Genomic DNA, 17,407 nt, shown 5'->3' on the forward strand with positions numbered 1-17,407 from the left:
ATTAGATTGTTTTATTTGGTTAAACAAAGTTTTAAATGACCGAAATAACAAGAAACAAATTTTCAACAAAAACAACCTCTAGATTGCACCGTACAGAACTAAAAATAAAATTGGCTTCAGCTGTTCCATAAAGATGAGAAATCTACACAGGGACTATGTTTTATTTGTGACTAAACTGATGTGATGAGATTGGACTTTAAAATGGGTTTCAGTTTCAATCTATGAAGGCTTTGTGGGCTAGCCAGAGTCAGTATAAACAGTCCAGGATAACATGCTCTCTTCAGACCAACGGGATGAAGTGTAAAAGGTTAAGAATTTAGATTTTTGGTAATGGATTTGTGATGAGAGTTCATAAGTAACGGACCGGAAGGACAAGAAATCAAACAGGTCAATGGAAAATATAAAATATATTTTTAACAGCAAATATTTTAACAGAAAATAAAAAAGTGATACAGAGAATATAATTATCTAAAACCTTATTCAATACATAACATACCTTATAACACCCCCTGATTATTATGTGTCTTGAAATTAAGTAGTATACTTTATACACGTTAAGATTTTTAAAATAAATTAACCGTCTCAGCAATCTGACACATACTTTCTCCCATTAGCTTGTCACAGCCTTAATCATTGGAAAGAAGTTGTACTAACCATAATATTTATTTTACAGAGAAAATAAAAAAAGTTGCAATATCTTTTGAACCGTAACTTAAATTTAACACCAATCCTGTACTATATTGTTTAGTTTAGAATAAGGACCATAACATACTAATTTTAATCCAAATACATTTTTTGTCTAAAATCTGATTTTCCGTTATTTTATGGGGTTTTATGGGAAAATTACATAAATTACAATAACTTTTAAACGGTATTTTGTACAGCAATGGGGGATTGCACTTTTTTTATTAGAGGGCCATAAAAACTTATTTTAATCAAAACCGTTTTTTCCCCGATTTTTAGTTATTTTATGGGAAAATAACATGGGTCCGTAGGTCTTATGGTAACAACAATACCCTGGACCACTTTGTTTTTTTATGTCCCCAGAGGCCAAAAAAACATACCCAGCCAACATTCACATACAGCAGAATTTCAACTATCCAAACCATTTGAATCGCCAATAATTATCTGAATTGCTTTCAGAAAGACTTTAAAAACCTTAAAACCATAGTAATAAGAATCTTAATTAAAGAAGGCAGAAGCCATTATCATAGCAAAATCCAGAACCTCTCTCGCGGTCTTGTAGACATCATTATTGTCTCCTTCGGGTCACGGAATATTCTCATAATTTCTTGCAATCACAACTTAATCTTTTAAATCTTCCATGTAATGGTCAATATTGCTGATTATAGGTTTGCATTTATTGATTTAATTATCTATTTTATTTTATGTGACATTCCTATGTAAAAAATATCACAGACCCAGTATGTGTAGCTATAACACTTTGTAGAGAGGCAACAGGTGCATAAAATAATATATATTATTAAATTATAATATTTAATTCAAAACTACTAACTTTGTAATTAGGAGAGGAATCTGTTACCATTACATACTTTAAAGAAGTTAGATCCCACATACCAGCAACAAATTTAACAGTGATTTAGGGTAAATTACAAGTACAACTAAGCATAAAACTACTTCTACTCAAACAAAAAACTAGAAACCTGTAAAGCCTTTGGAATGTGATTGAAATGAAATAGTCAGTCTCTGCTCATGATAACCAGTATAAACTTTTTTGTTTCCTATTATGACGAACTAAACTGGGACTATTGCATAAGTTTCCATCAACTTACATTTCTTTGATTATCATGCAGTATAACTACTGTTATTATTGTAATATTATTTGTCTCTCATGTTATGCTTAGAAGTAAATGAAAGATTACACTTTATACACAACTTTAAATGTTTGAGTTCCTTTCTGTCTATGATAATCACAAACAAATTTTCTGAGAAAAGGTTTCATCACCGTACCGTAATTTAAATCTACTAAAAAGTAAAATTAAACCATGTCTCTACACAGGATGCTACTGCTACATCACATTGAAGAAATCAAAGTAAAGCTCAAACTGACAACAAAAGTAAACAGTTTAATGATAAAATCCAGGGACAGCCCTGGGGTAGAAATAAGCTCAATAAAATGGTTACTGTATTATCTTAAACAAAACAACCAACCTCATAGTAATTAAACCAATAGTGGCTAGTGGCTGAGCATCTCCTTATAACTTAGCAGTCAAACTGTGGGAGTCGGAATACTTTGTGATGAACTTATTAACTCTTTCCATCACAACAGAGTAGTGAGGTTCAAGATCACTTCGTACTCTCTCCATATAGGCTTTCAAAATTGGCCGGTCCTTGCCTGGGTCATAGCCTGCCATTCCTAGTAAAGACGGAAAGGTTTTAGTTACTGGCGAACATAATGTTGGAAAAAATAATCATTTTTTCTTTGGAATATGAAGTACCTTAAGGTTCTTTTCATGAAATTGTGGTGCACAAATAGATGTTTTTAAGTCCAGTAATAACAAAACATTAGAATGGTTAATAGGTAAGATGCTAAGTGCATATTAGTTGTCAACTGAGCTTTAATGCTCTTTTGACTAAGATAATGTATTTGATTCCCTTCATTCAGGAAAAGACTTAAAAAATCTGTACATTTAGAATGGAAAGATTGGTTTCCTAAGAGGTGATCATACTTCTGCAATAAAGAAAACAGGTCCTGTGCATAGTTAGTTTTCATTTTAAAACATCTAAAGATACCTAATGTTTTATTTGCTTAAACTTTGATACAAACCTTTATGAGTTAGTGTTTTCTCTAACAAGATGTCTGCATTAATAATAAAAAAATATAATGGAACTTTAAATTTAGCGTGCATTATTATCAAAAGGTTTTCAACATGAAGAGAAGTTGTTAAACATATTAAAAGATGGACAAGACAAAAAGTAAATACAACAAGGGAGATGTTTGATTGCATAAAAACAACAGGACTAACAGACATGGGCTTGAAGGCCTTGCCAAACTGATATTAGTTGCTACTGCCCACGGATGGTAGCATACAAACATTTTACCGCAAGCCATACCAAGTATCATGTCCAGCACAAGCAATGTGATGGCACTGGAATAGCCTTGGCCACACTGTTGAGGCTCGACTACACCACTGTGATAGTCTAGCACACGGATGTCCTGTGTGACAAGTTCCTTTTGTTAAAACGATGAGCTCCACATCCCCTGCGGGAGGGACCTCGTGTGGCATGACCTTAATAAAGCAGATACCGTATTCAAATACAACATATGACAATTGAAAAATGTTATCTCTGGTCTTAACAAGGAGTTCTCCTGTTCACCATTAATAAGAAGCATACTTTTCAGTTCACTATACAAATTTTGTAATATCGTGACTTTTAAACAAAGAGATTGTTTTTTGTCTCTTTAAAAAGAGAATGATTGGATCAAAATTTTAAGTAACACCTATACCTAGGCAATATAGAAAAAAATACATGACCCCGTGAGCTAACACCATCCACTTACAGTATTCAAATCAACATGGACAAACCAGAGTTGACAATATTAGAACAACTGAAGTAACATTTTGTTGAGCAATGATCAAATTAGGCCTAACATTTTGTTGAGCATTAACCAAAGTGACATTTTAATCTGTTAAGAGGAGAGACTACGTAAAATAGGCCTAAACCGAATGTTATTTATTATAAACTAGCAGTTACCCACGGGCTTCACCCCGTTTGACTTCATAAGTATTAATGAACAAACATTCATGAAATCCGTTCAAACAAATAAGTACAGCTGAGGTATTTTAACATTAGGTATGGAAAGTAGGGATGGACGGGATTGAATTTTTAGTTCGGGACGGGACGGGACGGGATTTTTATTTCCTTCCTGATTTTCGGGACGGGACGGGACGGGATTTTTTTCTGTGCATAAAAAGAAAGTACTGTATTGCAGTTACCAAAAAAGACATACGAAATCAATTTTTTACCATTTGTGGCACTGATCTATAAAAACCAAAAAATGGGAAACAATTTACAGGTACCTATAGAAACTTGTGACTCGCGGGTCATGGGGTGATCGTCTGTATGACTCACGGTCAACGGTCATGGCGCGATCGTCGTCATGACTCGCGGTCACGGCGCGATCGTCGGTATGACTCGCGGTCACGGCGCGATCGTCGGTATGACTTCGCGGTCACGGGGTTATCGTCGGTATGACTCCACGGTCACGGCGCGATCGTCGTCATGACTCGCGGTCACGGGGTTATCGTCGGTATGACTCCACGGTCACGGCGCGATCGTCGTCATGACTCGCGGTCACGGCGCAATCGTCGGTATGACTCGCGGTCACGGCTCGATCGTCGGTATGACTCGTCGGTCGTCGGTAGGACTCCGCGGTCACGGCGTAATCGTCGAAATGACTTCGTCTCCTGCGTTCGCGGACCTATCGCTCGCAATAACGGCGTTATCGGCACTCGCGAAGCGGAAAAATCGCCGACGATCGGACCAAATCCCGTCCCGAAAAATTCCCAAGTCAAATGTAATCCCGTCCCGATAATCGGGAATATTTTTTTCCCGAAAAATTCCCGAAATTTCGGGACCCGTCCATCCCTAATGGAAAGTCCCCTTTAGAAAGGAATTACGACCTTAAAGGGCAATTTATGAAATAATGCATAGTTTTGGGCAAGGGTTCTCATCAGGACGAACATTTAAGTATATGGTTTATGAGGGTGTGACTAGTTTTCTCAAAAGTTCATGCACACTTTGGGATTTATAAAAGGATTGATTGCATATGTGTCATAGTTTCATTTTTGTCCAACACATCTTAATTAAGCCTGGGTAACTTACTTTTGTTGTCCTAATACAAAAATTGTCCATTTTATTCAATTGTTGTCTTGTCTGTCTTTTAATATTTTTAATAGAGGTTCTTCAATATACGGAATAACAAAAAAGTCTGGAAACGGCTTAATATCTTTTTGACTAAATTTGTTAGAATGTTAAAATCTTTCACATCAACTTATATGTATAAAAGCTATTTTTTGCAAGAATTGCCATTTTTTCCTCTACCAGGGGACGACCCATGAGGAGTAGGTACATAATCTTTAATGTAAGCATAAGTGATATGCACATTATTTTAAAGGGCTTGTAAAGTGGAGTTCATTGCCAGAAACTGGGTCTCAAAAAGTTAATCCATTACAAAACTGCCTAGGTATTTTCTGCAAGAACTTTGGACAGCCGCCATTCGTAACGGATGAAACTTCTGAGACGTAGTTTCCAGCAAAGAACTCTACTTGACAAGCCCTTTAAAATGATGTGCATATCAACATATGCTTTCATTAAAGATTATGTACATACTTCTCATGGGTCATCCCCTGGTGGAGGTAAAAAAATAGTAATGCTTGCAAAAAGTAGTTAACATACACATAAGTTCATGTGAAAAATTTAAGTTTGCTAATACATTTTGTTGAAAAACTATTAATCCGTTTCCAGACTTTTTGTCACCCTGTATAAACAATTAAAAATAAATTTAAAATATTTACTAACTCGGCTGATCCAGTTCACACAGACCCAATAAGTCTGCAATGCTGATTTTGTCACCACACAAGTAGTTACGATCCTTCAGCCAAACATTGCACAGCTGATCAAGCACTACTTGCATCCCATTGTAATAAAACTTGACGAGTTTCTCATCAGCTGGCTTGCCAGACATTACGGGTCTTAGTACCTGCAACATTCAATGTGAAGAGCTGTGTTCTGGTGAGGTTTATCTGCTACAACAGTCTAGACTCTCAATTCAGACAGTATCCTATATTAATATGAATAATGTTTGAATAATTGTTACATCAATCTCAGAATTGGCACCAAGAAATGCATTTATACTTACGTTATAACTAAATTCTGCGTCAAAACAAGTTCTAGACCAAAATTGGAAAAATCTATTTTCCCCATGAAGCGTTTACATGATCCAATTGCGCAATTTACTTGTACAAACCTGGTTTGTACAAACCATATAATTGTTCAAACCATCGTAACGTGTAAACGGCAGATTTGTGGAAGCTATTGATTTGGGAGTGAGGTTGAAAGGTTGATGAAAATTTTCATCAACCTTGCGATCAGATTGGAAGGTTTGAGCGACGGTTTTTTGTGTAAACGGATGTTCATGCTATTTTGCTCAAACCTAGGCCCAATAGTCTACTGGTGTTTCCATCCCACACATCAGTCAGTTTCACTGTATGCTGCTGTACCCTAGGAAGACAAAGCATCATGGCGGAGTCTCAAGAATTTTTAAACGATTTCATTGAACTATACACCGTAGTTTTCCTTACCCGTGGCACATCAAAAGTAATAACTACTCTGATTGCAACAAGAAAGATCTTGCTTACGAGGAAAGTAAGTAACGACCCAAAATCCCCCAAGGGATAAAAATCTGTTTTTTTTAAGTTTTATTTACAGTAGTTTATTATAATTTTCTACGTTCAAAGTAAACTGCCCCCACGTTGGCAAAGTCATCAAAGGAGTAGGACAAGAGGGGTTCGACATCATGGTAGAGGGGAGGACGCTAATTAGCTACCCCGGCAGTGGCGAAGAACAGCCAGAGGAGCTCATCTCAAGATCATTTGACCACCCGTCACAGAATCGTGACCACGAGCTCTCTGTTTGGAGACTAACACAGCAGTCTACCTTACGATAATTTGGTGAGTTCAAAATATTTTCCCCTTGGTGGTGGAGTTTTCAGGCGTTAGGCTTAGTGTGCTACCGAGTTTATTTATTTTAATCTCATTTTTTGAGAAGATTTATTATAATTTAATTTTACTGAGCCAGTTGTTCCGTGTCCCGTGTGAGCACACGTCCTTTTGACTCTAACCAGCATCGAAAATCATTTTAGTTACCAGAACAATGTACGCAGAATTTATTTAACTACCCTGAACAGGCTTACGATAATTTAATCTAAGAAACGCCGTATTGACTCTGATGTTCAACCAAATTTATTTTCCCGGCACCTTTACTTTGGTATTAACCAAGTACAACGAACGATTCACGCTTTATTTAAGTTTCTAAATTAATTGCGGTGTATTCATTCCGTAATTTATTAGGATATAGTTCATAAGGATATAACTCATTCTAAATTCTAAATTCGATCTCAACTCTTATACTGAGTGGCTATAATGATCATCAATCAGACATTGATGATCATGTTAAAGGTAATTTAAACATTGTTAGCATTGTTGTTGTGTTTATTCTGAGCCAATGATCTCCAAACGATAATTAATCTACTAACACGTTAGAATCCTGGACTGTCTCATTGTGGGTTATCTGGACAAATTTGAAGGTGTGACTAATTTTAGGTGAGACGAATATTACGCATTATTTCATGAAACCACAATATTAAAATTAATTTGGTCTCTACCCGGAATTTTGTCACAAGTAAGTGAAATTTAACACCAATCGTGAAATTGTGGTTAAAAAATTAACTCTTAATTTAGTTTTTCCCTTTATTAAGTTTAACTATTATCACTAACCAAACAGCATACACAGACCACAACAGCACCTCCTTCAAGGCGATCACAAAAGGTACTGGTGTATGCAAATCAAAAGAAGGTTTGAGTCAAATATCGTAGCGTCTAAGCGGTCATGCCTATCCAAACTTGGTTTGCACAAACTTGGTCTAGCAAACCAAGTTTGCAAAAATATTAGAGTGGGTAAACGCGTTCTTATCAAGTATCAACTAAAATTAAAATTTTAACAGATAAAAGATAAGACTACAAAAGATTTGGATAAATTACATTGACCAAAGACTGAGCAAAGCTCGGTCCCGTGGTACTTTATTTAATCTGAAGGTTCTTGGTTCAATCTCCAGCTAGGTGGTGTTGGGTTCTGGATCCACAACCATTTGTCATTCGGCTATCAATTATAGATGCTACGTAAACACAAATGCTTAAAATATAATAAGCAAGGATGCTTTAAAGCCTTGTATGTAGTACGTATCAGAACCACACTTCTCTTGAGGCCACTTAGTAAAATGTTCATATAATCTTAACATCATTAAGAAGGTTGGATGATAAGCCACCTTATACTGGAAGTACATAGCACAAAACAGCCTGGTATTGAGGTGTTGCCATTCAAGGTACTCGTCTACTCTGGCCTGTAGCTGGCTGTCTTGAGGATACCAGTGGTCTGGTACATTGAGCTCCCGGCAGATGTAACGTAAAATAGCCACACTGAAACAAAGTTATTTTATAAATATAGATACATCATCGACCAAGGAAAGTTTTAAGCCAAGATTTAAGATTGGCTGTCGGCTAGAACTAATTCAAAAACTAAAGCTTGCTTTATGATTACAGTTAGTTTATCAGACATTAATAGAAACACAGAAACATAGAAACACAGCATTGAGGAAGAAAACTTGCTGCTTGAATTCAAGTTAATTGCAGTAAGATTATTAGAGTTGTCTGAAAACTTTATAGGAGTATAAATATCTCTAATTTTGTCGTGAAGGTTCACGTAAATTTCTGTTTTCTGTGTCAACTGATTCCTTCTAATGAATGCTAAACGTTCTCCTTAATTCATTCAAATGAACATGTCTGTAATATATTGCACCCAAGCTTTTTCAGATGAAGAACTGAAAACAATTAATTGTTGCCTTACTGATAATCTGTGTAAAGCAAATTGAAGTTGGGTCACTTTGTTTCTTTGAGCAGTAGCTCATTCTTCGATTTGAGGCATCCCCTCAACAAACTCTTCTCTCCGCACGGAAAAAGTAGATTATATATAAGTCATCATACATTGTTCAATTGGCCTAGCGCTATAACTATCTAGGTTTAGGCCTGATTAACCGTTTACATTGGTCTATAACCTCCTGAATATTACAAACATCAATATAAAATCCCAAAAAAGCTGCTGAGTTTCTTTTTATAAACAGCTGTTTTTAAATTTGTTCTACGTAAAACTTATGGGGAAAAATCCACCTTTGAGAGTGCCTTGCACACTTTTAAGGGTAAGAACTTTTAAATTCTAAAATATTATTGCAAAACTACAAATTAAGACACGATTTGTTGACACCTCAAATGTTGAAATTGGTCCTCAAATAAGGGAGGAATAGTGTTCAGAAAAAACAGCTTCATGTATTTTAATAGATATAGATAGGCCTAGGTAGATTATCAAGTCCAAGATATTTTTAATTATAATGAGCTCGGAAAAGAAACCCCAAATTTAACTCCAAAAAGACATACATGGGGAGTAAATTTTGTGTACGTAGGGCCTATAAGCCAAGTGGGACTGTAGATAAATATATTCGGATGCTTGATGTGAAATCTGTGTGTGCATACCTTCAATTTGAGACCTCAATCATGAAAATCGGTCAGGTAGAAGAGACAAAGGAACTCGGAAAAGAAAAACAAATTTTTTTAAATATATATAAGATTTTAAGATTTTAGGCTACAACCAATAGGTAAAAGAGATGAAAAATAAGACTATAATAATTAGGAGTATTGACTGAAGTTTATAAGAAAGTTACCTTTCAGTAAGCACAAAACCATTGTGCTCCAAAACTGGTACTTTTTTGAAAGGATTTAATTTCTCAAAATCTGATTGAAGGTGTTCTCCTGAAACAGACAGATTTATTTCATTGAATTGCACCCTTTTCAGGCTATTTTACTCTCAAAAATATTGATTTGTATTTTGTGAAGGACTTAATAATATTGCAGTACAAGACAAACAAAGTAAGTTAGGTAATTGCACAATTACATTTTAAAATTGTTTTAATCTTAGAGCTCTTCTAAGCATATACACAACAAAACAGAATCTTTCATGTGGAAACAATAGATGATAATTGAGACATAATAAAAGCAGTAACTTGGCTCTATGAAAATATGCAACACAAAATTTTGGTCTGAGAAAGTATGCACATGTCACAGGCAAAGATTATCTGTCACGATGGTAGCGATACCTATGAATACTTTATACTTTATAATTTTTATTGAAATGGGGACCAACATGCAATGACAGTTGGAACCTATCTATCTTTCATTGTTATAAATTATAATAGGCAAACTAGACTTACTTAACCACTATCCACAAAAAAATGGGCAGAACTTTGATACAGGTACGACTCTATCGTAATAATCAATAGGTAGTTACAATCAATATAAAAATTTGGTTTTTGGTTAGGCTAAGAAATAAAAACAATGAAACTTTGATGAAGAGAATAAGTTTATTACTTAAACAAAGTCTTATATTTATTTATCCTTATCCTTATACTATTTCAATATAAACAAAACATTTTTTTTACTAACTTGATACCAACTCAAAGGTTTCAAATTATTTTTCAATTTGCTCTCAAACCTGAGAGGTTCAAAAGTTCTTTCAGTCGACTAGAAGGTAAACTCTTTGTCAAGAAGTCTGCCAACTGAAGTCTTCCAGGTAGGTACATGTTCCACTTGAATCATCGTTTGTAGAAGTGCTCTCTTGCTCTCTAAAAAAAAGTGGAATCGAACACTGATGTGCTTCGTACTTCCATGCGTTAAAGGATTGTGTGCTTATTTTACTGCACCAGTATTCTCAATGTATAGTGACTTCGATTGAAGAACCACTGATTTCTTCTAAGCCTTTATGCCATATTACTTTTTTAGCAGCTTCACTAGGAGTAATGTAGCGCTTCAGTAGTGGATAGTGGAATACAATTTTGTTTCTTAGAAAACCAACTGCTGTCCAGGTAATTCCAGATCAAAATCAATATCCTGAGCTTCATGAAATTGTGAAAAAACACATGATTCATGGGCCATGTGGAATACTGAATCCAAATTCACAACGGCCATAAAAACCATAAACGTACCCGAAAACCAACAAACATAAACATCCTGAACGTGACTTTATGCTGTTTTCATCCCCTGCGAAGTCTGCGTTGGTGTAACATTGAAGGATCTTCAGTGCATCGCTCCGCTTTGTATAGTTTAGAACTTAGTCCTTAGAACCAACCATAGGTAACGAAGAATGCTCTTGACTTGGTTCCAGTCTTTGATGGTTGACTAATCACATGCTGTGCCACCATACTAAGTTAACTGCATAGCAGATGTCAGGGTGAGTGTTTATGAGGCATAAAATAACTTAAGAATTTGTACTGACTCTTACCAACAAAAAGAATTTAATTTACTACATGTATTTGACAGTCTTTTGGGTTTATTTGTGACTTTTTTATTGTCAATACTTATTAAAAAGGAGATAGTGTAGTTTATTTGTAAAATAATGCATTCACAACTTCAGAATAATCATTACAGTTTTTTTTCAGTTTTTAACCCTCCAAGTGTCTCTAGTTTTGGTCTTAATGTTCGCCCATTTATTGCGCAATCGCAGGGTTTTATTAAAATGTATCTTAAAAATAAAATAATTGTATTTTTGTACTTCTTATGATTTGTAGGCCTACTTTCAAGGATAAAAATATGAAAAAAAATAAAAATTAAAATTAAATTCTTTCCGTAAAAATAAAAATCATGGAGCAACCAATTAATTTATTTCTGGACCACTTGATATGGATTGACCCAAACTAAAAAAAAATGTAAAGTATACTGTTTTATATATCATTTCTTTTGGAAAATTATGGGCTTCAATGTAACATATAAAACATAGGCTAACAAAAAAAATTTTCAAAAATTTTTGTTTGGTTAACATTTCTCAAAAATTATAAAATAAATGAAAAAAATAAATGTTTGCGCTCAATAAATTGTTATAATTTATAGGTCTACAAATATTTTAAAATAGCCACTTTGATCAGAATTTTATGAGAATTCCAAAAGTATAATATAGGGCCTAATATAAGGAAGTAGGCTTGCAAATAAATAAGTTATGGGCAAAAAACAGATTTCGGTACATAGCGTTTAGCTAAGAATGCATAGCCTAACCATAACTAGGAATCTGGCTGATAATTTACATCAATATCACTACCTACTTCTTCAGGATCATCAACCAGCCCTTCAAAATCACTTATATCTTCTTACTTATAATGCACCACGTATATTACTACTTTTGATTTTTAACACTAAAACAATTATAAACGTAATAAAACACATCAGTCATCAGTGCGAGGTTAACCAAGCTGTTTACAAATACGCACGTCAGCTGTCTGCTACAATATTTTCGGAACTAAAATAAAAAGCGTATGGAAACAGACATCAGGAGAAAGCTCTGAATCTACTGAAAAAAACTATACCTAACTCGATCCAGTTCAATCCGATTCAGTCAGTCCCAGAGCCGTCGCCGTTAACAGTGTTTGTGAGTCGCAAAAGCGACACATAACATTACAGTGGATGTGTTATGAGTCGCTTTTACGACACATAACACTCGGAGGGTTAAGATTTCCTGTTAATTGACCTTTTGAGTTATCCAGCCTAGGTCCCTGGTTCGGTCTCCGGTCCTGCCAAGGCCGTAAACTAAGTTAAACCGTAGTTTTCCAAGGCGTAAACTAAGTGGGGGTCTACTAATAGTATACCTACCCATATACCAAGGCCACCTTTAACTCCAGGGCCCAGCCTGGTAGAATTGGCAAGGTCCCAGGTGTATAGGTGTACAATAAGTGATAATACAATACAATAAAGTAGGTGTAGGTGTGCAATAAGTGTTGTATAGGTTGTTTAGACGCCCCACTTGCGAGCGACGTTGCCACTTCGAAGACCGCTGCCTGTGTATTAAACCCTAGCTAGGACCAGGCCTATTTAAATTCTAATAATTATGTAAGCCTACCTATTATCTGTTTTGTAAAGGGGCTGTACACATACGACTCCCCCAACGATTCATATTATTTGTAATTCGTACACTACGTTTTAACACATACTAAAATTAAAACAAACAATACTCTACAGTACTTAATTAAGTTATGTCTTCACTACATACCTTTTGATAAATTGACAGCTACAGCATCATAAGGTATCCGATTTGTCATAAAAAATAACGTCAATGCTCTAGAAGGTTGAGATAGGGTATCATAGAACAGCCGTAGTTTACCCATTTAATTATTTACAATAATGGCGTGTGTTGAACTTACTAAAATAATTGTTATGATAATGTTTTTTTAAATGTTGGCAGTTTTTTTTAGTTCGCGGTTATGTGTTATCATTTACTTTATAACATTTACAGTTATGTGTTATTTATTGATCCACAAATTGTTATGCATGTAATTGATTGTAAAATGGCGATTTTGCCGTAAAAAAATAAATAAATAAAAATAAATAAATGTGCAGTCTGCAGTGACTCAGTTGGATAGAGCGATTAGATTAGAGGTTATGTATGTTTTTGTTATTATATGAATGAAAAAAAAAATAATTAAATGAAACATGACTTACCACTTGCATGGTGTGGCACACGGGAGATTTTCAGGTGCCGTTATGACGTCACTAACAGCTTTGCTTGCTCACAGGTCCAATAGTGTGGCCTTGGTCCAAGCTGACGCCGACACAGCGATTGTGGGCAGATTTTCACGGGATCCCTTCAAGTAGGTAACCTTTCAAACTGGTGAAGGGACCTACCTGCCCGATATTGAAATCGGTCAGGTTGGTTACTTTTCAATTTGGTGAGGTAATGAACGCCCTCTTGCTCTTGTGGTGGGGGCATCGACTGCTCTCATTGGCTGCAAGGTTTCTGGGGGAGGGAGTAGTTGTTATGGGGTGAACAGTGCTGCCAACCCAAAAGTCTGGAGCAATAAACATTCCCATACAAGGGTAATGTGGGTAATTCCGATATTTACGGCTACAAAGTAGGCAGTATAAATGCCGAAGGAAATTATATGTATAAAATATCTAGTTAGAACTTTTCATAGGTGAAATACTGTAAATAACAAAATACGATATCAAGTCCATCATCTTGTGAACCTGTTTCTCTCCATGCCCCTGGGTCACTGCTAGGCTACTTTCTCTTGTAACTAAATATCTACAGTATTAACGGGTCAGATTTTATTAATTAACTAGCTGTTACCGTTGGCATCGCCCGACATACTTTTTCGTCTTTTATTCTTTACTATAAGCCTGCTGAAGTTGTCACTGACTTCGCTACGGAACGGAACTACCCTCTCTGGAACAACTGAATGATGTTTTTGCCAAAAATACTAAAGTATTCATATCTCCTTTCATTCATAATCATACTCCAAGCCAAATTTTCCAATGGTACAGTTAGTTTTCTCTAACTTTATTGAAAAGTATTTCAGATACCGGTAGTCTAAAGTAGGATTAAAAGTAACACAAAAACATTATTTTATTTAGCGATATACTGTATATATATGATGTTCCCCGTTACTGTCTCGGCATGCTCTTGATTTGATATTATTCTTGAATTTTGTTGTCCCTTCTGTACATTTAATAATTACTAGAGGGCCCATGCTACTCTACAACGTTGAAATGAAAATCATATTCGAGCAATAATCAAATTTATAAATTTTTATTGAGTATCTTGATCTTAACTGATTCAAACGATAAATAGCTCAAATTAACAACTTTAATTAACTTACTATGTTGCGTAAAAAACATGAAAAAAACATAAACAATAGTGGACATATTGATTTTTAATCATAAAAAACCCTTATAAAAAAATAATTTATATGTTGGTTCACATTGCAATTGCTTGTAGTCCGTCCGATTTGGATAACTAATTAATAGCTTAAATGAAAGCCGGCATTTCACTGAAGGTTCTTAGACCAAAATATGTAGGATTATATAATTATAACTGGTGAAACGCATCTTAAATTGAAGTAAGAATTCGAAAAAGTCAAATATATGTTTTTTGGACGGGTAATACAGTAGATCAATATATATGCCGATGCTTAGAGTGAAATCTGTGCACACCCTCAATTTGAGACCTCAATAATGAAAATCGGTTAAATTTATTTTTAAATATGAGAAGATAGGTGAGGATAGGACTATTAACGTTAAACGAAAACTATCACCGTTTTACAACAAATTGTGTAGCAGTTCCGGTTAATGATAACAACCTATACTGAATTGAAGCTTTAGAATAGAAGATTTAAAATTGTTTACGGTAGCAAGCTCCTAAAATGTAATAATGTCGGTAGCTATACTTGCGATAGTACACTTGATAGGTTTTTAACAGCTTTTATTGATTTATGCATTATTATTATATAATAAATAATGCTATTTAATAAAATAAAATATTAGTAATCATATGGTTAAACGTACGGACACTGACTAGTTTTTAGGTGGCGGAACAAGCAAATTTTCACAGTTTTGAATGTAAACCTATTTTACTCGAAATATGTTTGAGATAGAAAAACACTCTTGAAATACAAAAGTTGTGGATAATTTAATTCTACACTACCGTTATTCCATAAGATTTAAGATCCAAGCATTGTAGCTTATAAGTTACAGACCAAAATATAATATCTTGCATACTCGAATTTCTTCTGAAATAGATTTAATCCCCTAAACCACCCTTGAATTTAGAACTTTGCAAAACCCAACTTTGTACATCTACACCATATACATGGATTGCCGTCCCAAGGTCCCAATGCAAAATTCTATTATTCTAGGTCTTATATATGTTTTGAGATACAGTGATCATTTGTCAGTGATATGCCAATCAATATAAAGGTAGGTCAATGGAAAGCATTTATCTACGTGGTGATCGGATGCATAGCAGGTTCAAAACGGATACGTCACAAAATTCGTGTTTGCCTATTAAATATATTGGGTATCTATATTTAATATATAGATACCCAATATGCCTATAAACATTTAAACTTATGGGTCAATTTGCTGCACACAAAATCCAACAAAGTCTTTTAATAATATAGATACTTATAAGGTTAAGGAAACTCCAGAACCACTTGGGTGGAACTCAAAAGTCAGATCAGGATAAAAACTACTTAGTTTTCCTATTTAATGCCTGAAGAATCAGTACACCAAATTTCAACGTTCTAGCTAGTCTGGAAGTTGGATTAGGCTAGTAATGAATCATTGAGTGAGGGCTTTTACTTTTATATGTTAAGATTATTAGCTAAATATAACACATATGAAAGGTACAAAATAAAATCCATAAGTTAAATACAGTAGTAGAATATATAAATACGGAGCTCCAGACAAAGCTGTCTTTAAAATTTGAAATAGGTGTTGCTGCAGACTTTTAATTTTATTCAGCGAGATTACGCCCCTGAATTTAGTGTTACTCCCTCAATATGACAACACTGATGGATAAATCTAGCTCAGTGGGATAAATGCAGGGATGCAGCAGGCACTAGTAGAGCGAAATTTCCCACAATTTCCATGTAACCGTTTGACTGGTTTTCAGGTTATGTGACAAAATCCAAAACACAATTGAACTTAGGATGCACAATAAATCGGATGTGTTTACTTTTGGGCTATTGACTTAATTATTACATCAAACAATTAAATGTATTCTGAACTTGTGTACCCGTTGCGAAATAGAGCGTACTATAGCTAGCCGCCATACCCGTGCTTCGCTAAAGGAGCGCTAAAGAGAATAATTTATTGTTATGTTCCATAGATCTGTTGTATGAAAAGTTAAATAACTCATAAAATAAATGCCTAACATTTGCATTTAAAGCATCAATCGAATTATTTTCAAAAACGTGTTTTATATCAACTAGACAGCTAGCTGTTATCCACGGGCTTCACCCCGTTCCGTTTGACTTCATAAGTATTAATAACACTATTGATTGGATAAGTTAAGTTAATTGTTAACTGATAATCATTTAGCGTTGAACTTACTAAACAACATCACAGATGCAATTTACGGACTTGAGAGGCCATCAATTCTGGACCTGCCCTTCAGATTTTTGTAAAGAGTTTTATCGAAAAATTTGTTGTTAACAGCTATTTTTAATGTTCAAAAGTTACTTTGTTGTATTGCATTGCATATTTATCATGAAAACATAAAAAGAAATTTACAGATACTTTTAGTTGTACATATTCTTTAAAGACATCAAGAGAGCTATCAAGATCCCTTAGTTCGCTGACGATATAAATCTGTTTGTGGAAAGTCGCTTCCCTCTATGATTATGAGTCATTTTGCCTTAGGCTTAATACTTTAATTTGAAATGGCAACCATACAAAGTAGGTATTTTAAGCCAAGTACCAGTATGCATGGAGATGAGTGTAGGATGGATGAGTGGCACGATTTTGTATCCTTGTTAGTGACTAAGGCTGACATATTCCTTAGACACAGCTGTCAATTAATAGCCCATACTTTGGGCTAATGGAAACTATATGGACCTACAGTTTATAGTAGAAGAATCCGAACCACATTTTTCCTTGGTATAAAAAAATTGGTCTAATTATCAGGATAGTACTGCGGATAGTCGTAGTAAGGGCGTTAATTCAAACCACGAAGTATCACATCCACAATACATGCCTATAAATATCCACAACTCATGGTACAACCTCCTAGTAGCTGA

At 34.9% G+C, this 17,407-nt stretch overlaps 1 protein-coding gene across 1 annotated transcript; it reads right to left on the reverse strand.

Annotated features, from left to right (window-relative positions):
* Positions 1-392: 392 nt before the first annotated feature.
* LOC128999671 (glutathione S-transferase theta-1-like) lies at positions 393-13,262 on the reverse strand. The gene is made up of 5 exons (XM_054426329.1): positions 12,883-13,262; positions 9,515-9,602; positions 8,069-8,219; positions 5,545-5,725; positions 393-2,377 (listed from the first exon to the last, which is right to left on the reverse strand). The coding sequence occupies exons 1-5, from the start codon at positions 12,995-12,997 to the stop codon at positions 2,217-2,219; spliced, it is 696 nt and encodes a 231-aa protein (XP_054282304.1). The 5' UTR covers positions 12,998-13,262; the 3' UTR covers positions 393-2,216.
* Positions 13,263-17,407: the final 4,145 nt, after the last annotated feature.

This window comes from Macrosteles quadrilineatus, unplaced genomic scaffold (genome assembly GCF_028750875.1).
Source record: "Macrosteles quadrilineatus isolate MER2022 unplaced genomic scaffold, UCM_ALF_1.0 Scaffold_1__1_contigs__length_201487025, whole genome shotgun sequence".
NCBI lineage: Eukaryota > Metazoa > Arthropoda > Insecta > Hemiptera > Cicadellidae > Macrosteles > Macrosteles quadrilineatus.